This window comes from Corvus kubaryi, unplaced genomic scaffold (assembly GCF_017639235.1).
Source record: "Corvus kubaryi isolate FWS band 111438036 unplaced genomic scaffold, C.kubaryi_AGA036_p1.0 74, whole genome shotgun sequence".
Taxonomy (NCBI): domain Eukaryota; kingdom Metazoa; phylum Chordata; class Aves; order Passeriformes; family Corvidae; genus Corvus; species Corvus kubaryi.
Window position 1 is genome coordinate 2336427 of NW_024582061.1, and position 12710 is coordinate 2349136.

The 12710-nt window shown below is 40.4% G+C and overlaps 1 protein-coding gene across 3 annotated transcripts in view; it reads right to left on the bottom strand.

Moving 5' to 3' along the window:
• Positions 1 to 12710, bottom strand: part of DUSP16 (dual specificity phosphatase 16) — a 64049-nt gene that overhangs the window by 18663 nt on the left and 32676 nt on the right. For all 3 annotated transcript variants that reach the window (XM_042051195.1, XM_042051196.1, XM_042051194.1), the window contains exons 3-4: positions 9811 to 10405; positions 8493 to 8631 (exon numbers count right to left, since the gene is read on the bottom strand). In XM_042051195.1, coding sequence (XP_041907129.1) covers positions 8493 to 8631; positions 9811 to 10041 — 370 coding nt within the window. In that variant the 5' untranslated portion in view covers positions 10042 to 10405. The remainder of the gene's footprint in view (positions 1 to 8492; positions 8632 to 9810; positions 10406 to 12710) is intronic.

Sequence of the window (12710 nt, forward strand, 5' to 3'; positions counted from 1 at the left end):
GGGGAAGAATATGGGATCAGGTGGCAACAAATGATCGAGAAATATTGTTGATTTGGGAAGAGCTTCCTTTCACTGAGGGAATGGAATCCATCCAGATCCTTATGATTACATAGTTTAACTACCACCAAACAAAAATCATAAATTAATCCAGAGGAATGACTCCTGAGAAGCACAAGCACTTACAGCAGCTCATTTCTCTGTGTTCTGTGGAAACAGAGCAGGAGCATTCTAGTGCTGCCAGCTGCCCCGCTGCAATCAGGGACAGAGCTCTGCAAACCACTCTGCAGGTTTGCAAATGAAAGATCAGCTAAGCTTAAAGGTCTTGATTTGAACACTTAGTACAAAGTACTGTGAAGTGCAGGTCATATTTGATTGTTTTTATCCAATATTTAATAAAACCTTTCCAGTTAAATGACACCATAACAGGATAGGTGGATGTTTCTTATGTTCATTCCATGTTACACTGGTTTCTCTTCTTCCCCCTGGTCTTTGTATTTCCTTCAATGGGATGTCAAACCATTCAGAGATGTGACCAAAAGTCAAGACAAGTTTGCAGGGAACATACTAATTACTGATTTGGCCCAGGGAAGAGCAAAAAGGTTAAATAGAAACACCAATTACTAAAAAATCGGTTTTCAAAATGTGAGCATCACTCTTTATTAACATCACACAGCACAGATGCTCCCTCATACATCCATCCTGTGTCTCAACTTACACATATTTCTAACATGAAGGGGAAAAAAAATATCAATCAGGAGGCAATCCTAATATATCTTTATAGTTGCTCCTAACATAAGTGTTGAAACAGCCAATTCTGTAATTCCTTTTCATCCTCAAGTGCCTGCAGAGGTGTGCACCAGAATTTTTATCCTTAATCCTCTAGAGAGAGCTGCTCTTGCTAATCAGGCACGTGCATACTGACAAAGCACATAAACAAACAGAGATCTGACTGTGCTGCAGAGATAAGGTGGGTTGAGTGTGAAACTGAAGAGCAACAGCTGAGGTGCAACTCTGAGTCTCCTCACAGCTCTGCAGGGGAAGGGAAAGATGAAAATAAGGAACCTTATCGTTAGGTGTGACTTGTTTTTTCTGTGCAATTGTCCAGGTATGGAGACAACTCCTACAAAAGTGAGAGCTCCATGCATACAGAAATCCTAACAGTTAGAAACAAGCTTAAAGACAATGCATTTGTGCCGTGAGGATTTGGTACTATTTCTTTGTAAATGCAGCCATGAAACCTAACTTGGAACGAAAGAAAGGTGAGAAAATAGGTGTTCACATCACTTCACATGTTTGCAGTGAGCCTGGTCAGCTACAGCTTGATGGAGAACCCCAGCAATTGCTTCTGAGCCCCAGAGCCTGGCAGCGTGGCCAAGGCAGAGGAGAGAGGAGATCCAGCTGGAGGCGGTGACCAGGATCAAAGTCTCTGGCACCTTCTCCAACTAATGGAGACCAATTCCAAAGACCAGAGGAGCAACTTTCCACTTTCAGACTACATAAACATATTTTTCATCCAAGTAATTGAGGGGCTGCAGAACCAAAGAATCCCACCTGCCACCAGTGCCCATCTCACAGTAGATCCTTGGGAGCTATTCCAGCCTGAGCTCCCTGAGCTGCTTGGTCACACCAGCAAATCCACTCCCAGCTCAGCTTTTCAGGGAGAGACACTAATTTGAGGCTCTGCACTGTACCAGTGCTCATTTCATACAGCTCACAAGAACTTCCATTATTTTTTCATTTAATTACTCCTTTTGTGAAGCCTTATTGAAGCTGACCAACAAGCTTTTGAAACAGCTTTTGTGGGTGACAGCAGAGACACAGACAACATGGCAACTCCTAAGAGCTTGGCTTCCCTTAAACTCCAGGCTAAGAAAAGCCTAGGAAGTGTTTAATACAACATCCCTGCAGCTCCAGCTGGCCCTGCAGTGCCATGTGCCTCACCCAGGAGGCACAGAAAGATCCTGTCTGGTGCTCCTGATGGAGATGTGAGAGACACTGGATGTGTCCTTTTTTCACATGGAGTCTGCTGGAAAAGACCACAGACAAGGCACGCTGGTAACACAGCAAACTTTGGCACTTTTCTTAAGTGCCATTGAAATCAGATACTGCTCCTTTCCCCCTGCTTTGGATTCTGACTGTTCTGAAAAAGCCAAAGGGAGAAATTGGTTTTCTTCAATGAATTCTTGAAAACAGACTAGAAGCTACTTCCTTCCTTTTCCCACAAGGCCTAATTGTCTGCCAGTACATCAGTGTTAATTCAGCATCAAACACCATTATTTTAAAGCAGGGAGTGGAAAAGGTCTGAGACCCAAGTGATGAGTCAGAAAACCAAAGACTACATGCATGTACTAGGACAGCATTGCAAGAGGGAGACTTTGAAGCTTGTGGATTTAACAGACAATTCCACCTTTATTAAATCCAGAATTTGCTTCTTCATTAAGGGCACTAATTATTCATCATTTTATATAACCCCAGACTAATAAATATTATATTGCTATCCCTTTTTTAAAAGGAATATTATTATCCTCCTTTTTTTTTCCTTTTTCATTTAATTTTCCCTTTTAAAGGAAATAAAGAATAAAAAATGCAGGAAAATTTGCAACTACCTCTAAAACACAATATTTAGGCCCTATGATTCTAAGTAAGCCTCACCAAACTCCTGTATTCACATCAAAGGTATGCAGTGGAGTAACTCATGTTTAGCTTTTGGGGTTTTTATTCCTCTCCTAAATAGCAATTTAGAATTTGTTACTGTAAATACTGGTTAGTGCCAGGCCAGTAAGGTAACATTACCTAAAAGTAGGCTAAAAAAAATAAATCAAACAGCACTATAGCAAAGACAAAATATACAAACCCTGAAGTTTTACGTTTGCTTTGCCTCAGAGGCTCTTCGTGCTCTTTCCCAGTAACATTCCCGTGGAACATTAATGTGTTTATCTAAAGGCTGCAGTATAGATTTTTTCCCTTGCTGTAAGGAAGGAAAGCTGTAAACTTTCTGACTCACAAGTTTTACGAATCTGCAATGTTTCCACTCTGTTTAAACGAGCTGCAGACCTCCACAGGCCATTACAATTCCCGCATTCCAGCTCCGCTCCGCAGGGACCTGTGCCATTTTCCATTACATAAGCTCAGGCTGGAGAGCCCCATCGGGAGGGCTCCCATCCCGTTCCTGTCACCCCCTCCTCAGCCACAGGGAGTCCTTCCACAGGATCCAAGGTTTCACAGTTTGGGAAAGCCAGGGGTGTTTTTATTCCAGTGGCGTTCGGAAAGTGGCCCCGTTATTCCAGGTGTTTTACAAGCACAGTAGCAGGGGAAGTTCTTTGCCCTGGAGAGTTTCTGCCTTTGGTAAGACAAGGTTAATAGGCAGGTTAAGCAAACAAGGAAGGGGAGAAGTGTGAGAATGGGGTCAAGCTTCCCATCCCACCCAAGTGCCATATTCCAAGTCACACAACAAGTACAAAGAGCGGAGTGGACACCCACACTCACCCTTTCTGCCTTTAAGGAAAGAAAAAAAACCAAAAAACCTTCACCATAATTTCAGTCAATTAAGTTTCACAAGCATCCAGAGGTATCCAAAACAAAAGCAAACTTAACAAGTATTCTTGGGTTTGAGAAATGTTATGCGAGCTCTACTCCAGTCAAACCTTGCTCTGTCTCAGAAGACAGCAAGTGGATACACATATGAAAGTAATAAACCCTACTCCCATTCTTCCAAGTGCTTAAAACAATTATGGCACTAAATGAACACTAAAAATTGCATTTTGAGTACAGAGGGTGGGAGGATATTCACAGAGGCCTGGCTGTAGCCAAGGGTACTAGCTTTTCTAAGCTCTCTTAAAAATTGATGGAGAGGGAGACTTTTCAAGAGGGTGATTCAGAGCTAAGCTCCTTTCTCTCTCTCTCATGTCCTCCCCACCAACACTGGCTGTACTCCATGGGTTATGGGACCACTTGGGGAATACTGCATTCCCTCAGCAAGATTTTTACCTCTCTCAATAGAGGCTTCCTTCTAATGGAATCAACCAGTTGGAATACCAGGAAAGCTGGCATCACTGTGCAACAATCTCTCCTCCTACAAACACTGGCAGGATATTTAACAGCTCATTCTCACTATACTGCTTTCAATTCACAGATAACCTGATTATTTTAATTGATGACCACCATTTTAAGGTGTGCTGGGGTACTCTGCAAAGACTTATATATAGGAAACACTCAGAACTTCAGTCAGCCACAACTGAAAGTTATGAAGCTCCAAATCCAAATGTGAAAAGGTGTCAGGATGTTTCCCAGGACTTTATCAAACCTTGTGCCTTTTTTCAGTCCACACTGAACCCCATGGCACCCCCTTACTTGACATATGGGACTGCAGAAACTGGGAATAAAGCCCTGTCTCACAGCCCTGGTCCCTTCAGCACATGGAAATGATCAGCTCTACCTACAAGAGAATATTCTTCAGATTTCCTGCTCCCCTGCCACAAGGAATGTTTCTTCTGCAGATAAAGCAGGGAGAAAGCACTGGGCTTTTCTTATCCAGATTTTCTTTAGGCAAGTAAGACAACACAATGGTAAATGTACCCTACAGATACTTCAGTATTTTTATACTAAAGGTTTCTTTAAATGGGCTTCCAATTTCAAATATTTCTAAAACGAATGGCAGGATAAAGAAGACTGAAGCAAAGTTCCTGACTTGCTTCCTTCTCCTTGGATCCTCCATGCAAGTCTTGTTTGGTACAGACACTTTGTTAGGCAAGGGACAGGTCAGGGAGAAACAAGGAATTGGGAAGTTTCATCAAAACCATACCTTTTGCCACACTCCCTGGGTAATCACTCACTGCTTTGTTTCCAGGACCTTTGTCCAATCTCACCAAACTCATTCTGTTTGCTGTTTCTTTACATAGCCATTCTGCCTAGGATGTCATTCACTGTCCACTGCATATGACCCTGACATTTGTCACTGAATAGAAAAGCAGTAATTTATTTATTTCTCCTTACTACTCCTTTGTGCTCTGCAGGAGTTTACCAGAGAGCTCTTGTGAAGGGAGAATCTGCTACATCACATTACTACTGATATTTTTCATAGGCAGAAGGGTAGCAAGAGATTAGAAGGCAATTCCCCACCAACCACTGTTTTGAGTATGCCTCATATAGTGTTTCAGCGTTAAGCTATCACAATTTTTAATGACAGTTTGTATATACAGAAAAGTTTTGTTTTGCTTTTTTTCTGTTTTTTTCAGAAAGCCTTCTTTTTAGATTGAGTGTTTTGTACAAAAAATACTTAAAAATCAACACAATATAAAAAGCTGTGCTTCACCTTCTTCACAGGAAACATTTGAAACAAACACATAATGAAGACATCTGTGCTTGCAAGAGTAGAACTAAGCCAGATTAAAAGCAGGAAAGAACAAGTATTTAAGAAAAGTAGAATATGAATGCTCCCATTCACATAGTGGAATAGAATTTAATCAAGACTGTTGATGTTTACTGCCTTAATAATGATCATTCAAGCAAAAATCACTGGTCTCTCCTGTCTCTGCAGAGCAAGCAGGAAAATCATAACACTATTAACTAGGAAAAGGACTCCATGCAAGTAAATCCAATTCTCAACATACGAGAAGGAATCAAGTGACATCCCTGTGTTTAAATCTTGCTTAACTCAGAGGAGTAGATGCCATGATGGGAATGGAATTAAGTCCTTGGTGTCCACATTTCAGTATTTTGTGCACTGTTAAAAATTAAGAACCAAACGGAATATTTAAATTCCTAAAAACATTCCTCACCAGATTATAAATATTTTTATGGTTATATCAAGATCTTAAACTAATTGGTAGGGGCTCCTTTGAGGTCTTTACAATAGTTACTTCAATGAAAAACAACCTCCAGGGCAGAGCATATCTTTATGCACAACCTAAATAAAAAACCACCTCACCCAGTGCTCAGTCATGGGGGGTTTCAAGAAGAAGAGAGGCAGGAATTTCAGATATTCATTAATTGCTCCTTATTCTGTCCCAACAAAAAATATTTTCCTACCCCAAAATGTTTATTTAAGGTCACTATTTTAAATAAACCAGATTTAGTGGCATAGGGAAAACTCAAGTCCAAAGGTTTTTCTTTTTACACAGTGCACTGACCCCTGCCCTCATTATGGGCCATAAACATTTATGAGAGTTCGTCATCAGCTTGCTGAGACAACATATTTTATCTAGTTTCCTACAGCCACATATCAATAAACTCCAAGGAGCTTTCTGTAAGACTGAATCTACCCAATTCTCCTTCACTCCACATCCCAAAAGGTTTCTCGTATGGGCATTGAGTGGCTGGATTTTTAACAGATGTAAAAAATAAGCACATGAAATAAGTGCTTGAGTGTAACAGATCAGTAGTAAATAATTTCCCTGTATTTCCCTTTTGTTCTTATTATCCTCTACCACTGGTTTTGAAGCCATCAGTTGTTTCTGCATTCATAAATATCCCCATCCTAGCTATGTAAAAAAATATAAGAGGAAATTCTCAAACCTGATCTTTGCTGAGAGAAATCCATTTGACACTCTAAGATAAAAGTCCTGCTTTTTATAAGGAGGCTTTTGACCCATTAGATTCCCAAACTAACCCTTAGCAGCTGTGTGTGGCGAAGTTCACCTCAGCTCATGTGCACTACTATCTTGCTTGTGCTTTAGGTAACATTTTTGTCTTGAACAGACAACTACCACAAATGAAAACAAAACAAACCCATTTCTCACAGTATCGTTATATACATGCAACTGGTGATTGCCCAGATGATGCACTGGGGAGTTGGGAACGCTCCCTTCCTGGTCCTGTCCGTTCCTATGAGAGCCACAGGCAAGTCTGAGAGTGGAGACTCTCCGAGCACTTCTTTCAGAGAGTCCAGCAGATGAGACAGAGGATCAAAGCCATGTCTCACACAAGTGAGGAACAGCATAAGGAAGGGAAGCTCATGATACTTTCCTGTGCTTGGCCCCTCCCCAACACCTCCCTGCCATGACATCTAATTCTCAGTTGGAAGAGAGTTGTTTCTGTTTCCATCATGGAAATTGAGTTGTGGATAGTCTGATTCCTGCCTGGAGCTGTAATCTGCTCGAGGTTATTAAAAAACCCCTCAGGACAGCTGAGCAGAGTTGGGAATTCGAACAATAAAAGGATTTCTGAGGAGATACGAACTGCTTTTAGACTGGCTTATTTTTCAAATAACAATTTTCAGTTTTTAAGAGAGTATTAACCACTTATTTCAGCACTCTTGCATTAAGCATTTACTGTGCCTAGACACCACACAATTACTTGGTGGCTCAAATGTAAGAAGAGTTACTTATTTTAATACTGTAGTCCACCACCCGCAGGTGTAATTCTTACCTAGACAGCAAAGGAAACAAAATCACCAATCCTAGCCAAAGCAAAACCCCACTTGGCTTACTGTAAGTAAAGCTCACATGAGCACCAAACTCATGTCCAAATGCAGAAATTATTCATTTTCTCTGTAATCACTTTCAAAACAAGCTGAGAAAAGTTCTCTCTGTACCACAACCTCTCACTTTCATCTGAAGTCACTACAAACTGTAGTGAAACCCTGTTGCTAAGAGGAAGCATCTCTCTGGAGTTATTTCCCTTCTCTCACCATTATTCAGTCCCTGTGTTTCATCATTTCTCAGAGACTAGGTGTACACTTCATCAGATCACTGATCCAGTCACTGCAATGGATTTCCTACTTAGATTCATCATTCCCTCTTCTTTCAGCCTTGGATCTACTTCACGCCCCTCCTTGCTCCTTCTTGTGAACACTGTCTACTGTTCCATGACAGAAATAATGACACAAGCACACCCTGAGACTAGCAAATGCTGTATTATAAGGAATTTAATTTCTATAGATGCTTTGACCTGGGATTTAAAAAAAACCAAACCAAACCAAACCAAACCAAACCAAACCAACCCCAAACAAACAAACCCAAGCCCAAACAAGAACAAAAAAAAAAAAAAAAGCAAAGGAAAAGACCTAAATAAAGTGCTACCACTTAAGGAGCTGAAGTTTAAAATGTCACACAAATTAATCTCCGTAACTCTGGGAGATCATTTCCTTTGCTCTTATTTTAGTAATACCAATTCAGTACGGAAGAGGTTTTCTTCCTACCATGTACAATACTTAAAAAAATAGGAAGTCCATTTCTTCCACTATTTTTTGACCCTAAAGTAGAAGGCATATGCACCTAAAAACCTCTGCATTTCTCCATTTCCATTTACACAGAGTAAGGGTGTAGTACATCCCCTGTAAGATTCAATTTCTAAGTACTGCATGTACTATGAGTGTCACTCTATGCAAAATGAACTACAGAAAAGTCTGCTATAACTGAAGTTTATACCAGCCCTTGCAAAACTGTATAGGTCTGCTATACCAAGAGCATATTCTTTCTTCTCTTTATTCACATATTTCAGAGGTTTCTTTTGGTACATGTCACCCGAAAGGGGTTTCTTTTGTTACATCTTACCTGAAAGCAGATACACAGAGCTGAAATTCTTCTCCAGTTTGCCCAGGAGCACAGTGAGAAAGCAGTCAGATGAGAGAGAGGTCACATCTTTAGAGCTTTGGTCATACACCACCACTTCCTGCTTGCAGTCAATTTCAATCTGAAACACAAGGACCTCAGAGTAAATCAGGAAGGAGGAAGATGATTAAAAGCACCACATTATCTCCTCCATCAGGGTTCCCACACAGTTGCTATACCAGCAGTTCAGATACATAGATTTCTTATGCACCTGTTCACTAAACAGTTTTTATTTTAGACTTCATAAGTCTCTCAGATTTAATTCCCGGTAGAGTTTGTAAATTGATTATTTGCTGCATGTTGAAGCCCACTTCAAAAATTTCTATCATTAGGTAATTTTATGTCACTGGTGAAATGTTCTACCTTCAGCTAGGCTGGTGGATATGTTTAAAAGCTGAGCTTTTTAGAAGGTGGCCCCGCCTCACTTTCTGCTTCTGAGAGTTTTGTACATAAACAATAAAGAGATCTTAAACTGCCACTAAGCCACACACATTTTGGTTACCTGCACAACTTTATATATAAAAATATGCTTTAGATAACAAAAATAAAAAGCTTCATTTTCAATATGTCAAAGCAAGAATGTAGTAGATTATTTTTATATCCAAAACACGTGATACAAGCATCAATAGATTAAAAAACCCCAATATCCCTTCTAAACACACACACACACACACAGATACACATTACTTTTAAACAGCATAGCTATTTTCTTTTCACTGATAGCACTATCTGGAGAAAACCACACCCCTCTCCCCAATTAAAGAAACAACAAAACAAACACCAAAATCCATCAAACTGCTCCCATGAAAAGCCCTTTAAACAGCAAGTAAGAGCCAGGACTGACAGAGACAATTTCTTTGCAAACCAAATGACCACTTGCTAAGCAAGCCCCACCACCACAGACCCCAAAGAATCCTTCAAAGTTTAGGAGAGAATGTTTCCTGCCTTAATTACATGCGCTTGAGAGACCGTGCTTTGCAAAACACACAAGAACCCTGAGAACATTCTTTCTGAGTAATTTCTAAATCCCTGCCCTTTACTCTGTCACTGATTCTAGAAAGAATCCCAATGATAAGCTCAATAGTAACCGATACCCTCTTCAATCAGGTAACATTTCAGCTAAACTCTGTCCTCTATAATCTTGTTTGGTTTTGGTTGTTTGGGTTTTTTTAATGAAATACCTAAGGAAAAATTATTACAAGTTGCTTACCAGCCACTCCCTTTAAACAAATACAAGGAATAAGAGGAAAATGACCCCTACCTTGTGTTTTGCTGAATGCTGAATGAGCTCTGTAATCAAAACTTTGTCCTGCTGCAGCCTCCGCTTCATGAGCTTGGAGCAGTTGATGTTGATGGCATCCAGGATGTGGGATGTGTTGTATTCCACAAAGGGGCGGCTATCAATCAGCAGCAGCTTCTCTGTACCGCTCTCCAGCAAAGCCACCAACTTCTCAGCGACAATGAGTTGGGTCCTGATCATCTCATCGGCCATGACAACGACGAGGCCTCTTTCCCCACCTCCCTCTCTAATTTGCTGCGATGATGTAATGGCTGTGTACTCAAAGGCTTAGCCACACCATTGTACTAGAAGTGTATGAGGTCATGCTGGTAGTGACTGGCAAAAGAAAAGTTAAATCCATTTTCAGAAAGAGCTCTTGGACTGAATGTCTCCTCCTGCTTCCAGTTGATGTACAAAGGGTTGGCTCCACAAAGCAGCCCCTCACGTCTGATTCATTGGGAGATGACTATGGAGTAGCCATTTCACAATTCACACAAAAGATGCTTTCTGGCTGCTGCTGCATTACATCATTCTTTACCTTTGCTCCCACCCATCAGCTTTACACCACACTGAGAGCCTGTAAGAAGGAGAAGATGGAAAAAACAAAAAACACAAACCAGATGAGGCCATGAAACTTTGCAGAACAAAAACATTCAGCTCCGAGGCTTAGCTGTACAGTGGGCCATACTATGTAATAAACACATTCCTGAGGAGTTCTCCTCTCTGCTGGATGTGCCAAACACCTAGAGAGAGCATTGGCAACTACAGGCTCTGAACCTATTCCAACACTCTTGCCTGGACAATTATCTTGTATTTCAGGCAACATACGCTGCCTTAATTGCAGACTTTTGTTGCCACTAGCTCTGCCTCTTCACAAGACTTTGTTAGAACATAATTAAGAGATACTGCCCTAAATCATGGTATTCCTTTCAATAGCAAAACTATTTAAATGCATTTCAGCACTTCACCACTTAGTAAGAAGCTGTAAAATTAGTTTTTTAAACATTTAAACATTTTAAACATTAAACATTTTTAACGTTTAATGCCTTGGGAAAATATTTCACAAAACAGCACTGCAAGTTGGGAAACTGAAACTACACAAGAGAAAGGACCAAACTTAATCCACCTCTCCGAAGAAAATGCTTGAATAGAAACCAGTACAAGATGCCACATCAGGACACAAGCATTTTATTTGAATTAATAAATAATCACCAGAGATGGATGAGGTCTCACACTACTGGGAGGTAAAGCAGTGAGCACTTTTCTGTTCTTCCTGGAGCTGTGTGATTCTTATGTGAAGTGTGTAACACCCAGCCCTCATGCTAAATACTCTCTAAAATTAGATCCTGACAGCATCTGAACAACATCAGCTGAAACAGCGGCAGCAGCAGAGCAGTAAAACCACCTGACACATTTGACCCCCTATTTGACCACTGCCTCACAGTTGCCCTTAGGCTCTTCAGAGTCTCCCAAAACACATTCTGATGGCACAGGTCTTTATAGGAACAGTCCTCAGAAAGGAGCCACCATGGGGCTGCATCCTTCAGGGATTTAGCTCACATTTTATAGTGTCGACTTGCTGCCTCCGTTTGAAATGTTTGTTATTTATCTTAATTGCAAGAGAAGTAATGAATTCAAAGTATTGATAGATTATTAGAAGTCCTCTTATACCAACAGGTCAGTTGCATTTGGCAGTGGGAAATCCCAAGTCTGAAGATGCTTTATTCTTTAGATATATTGTACAAATCTACATTTACAAAATCTTAGGCAAAATAAATTCTGCAAAAAGTACAAGCTTCACCTTAACAACCCAAAAGAGGAAACTGGAAGTTGTTTCATGAGTTTCATGTGCCAATACAAGAAAAACACCAGCTTCCACGTAGACAGACATTAGACTGACAAAATGTGATTTTCCATTTGTCCTGACTTTAGTGCTGTTGTGACAGTGCTGTTAAGCTTGCCCAGATAAATGGAAGCACATAGCAGTGAAGTGCATATTGCTCTAAACTACAGAAAAAATATTGGAAAATATACTATAGCAAGTCTTAATTGAATGTTTTACAGAACCTGGTTGGTAGGTGTGCTGCCCCTCAGAGAGCAATCAATATACACTAGTCCCTGGAAGGTATCAAAAGACACTTGATTATCAAAATGACATTTTGCAGGGGGGGGGGGGGGGGGGAAGAAAACTTGATAGTTATGTCAATACCCCCACCCCCTACCCCCCAGGAAAACAGCATTCTACAATTTTTTAATTTCTCTTAACATGTCCTGTCACAGGTTTTGATTCTCTTTTATTCACATCAAAGGTTGCCAGATATTAAATCCACTGAACTCAATGAAAACTTTTCCACTGGCTCTAGTGGGAATTGGCTCCAGCTCCCTTGTAAGCTAAACAGTTTGTTCGTGAACTAGACAGTTTGTTTTGATGGATAAATTGCTGACTTAAAGTCCAAGTAATAAAAGGAAAATAAAGCAGCTGAGAAAGTACAGAACTCTAAACCAGATGCTGTTAGAAATACTTAATCTTTAATTTGCAATTTTCAGTTTGAGTATGCTTCCTATCTTCTAAAAGCTTACTGTTTGCTGTGTCAGCCTTCACTTTCATACAACAGAAGTTTGTTTCAGAAGACTCTTGAGAAGAACTCAAATCAGTCATATCTGGTGACAGGGTAAAGAGCATGTAAAGAACATAAGGCAAGTGGGCTTCAGTCAAGAATCCTTTTAAATAGCCCTGTTACCTTAACATACCAAGGACCTTAAAAGCATTCTGCCCATGGCTTGAAAGCAATAAACTGAACAGCAATGTCACCTCAAGTTATTGCAACTGAAATCCTATTTCAACAGGAACATCTCCATTGCGCAGGGGAGAAACAACATTT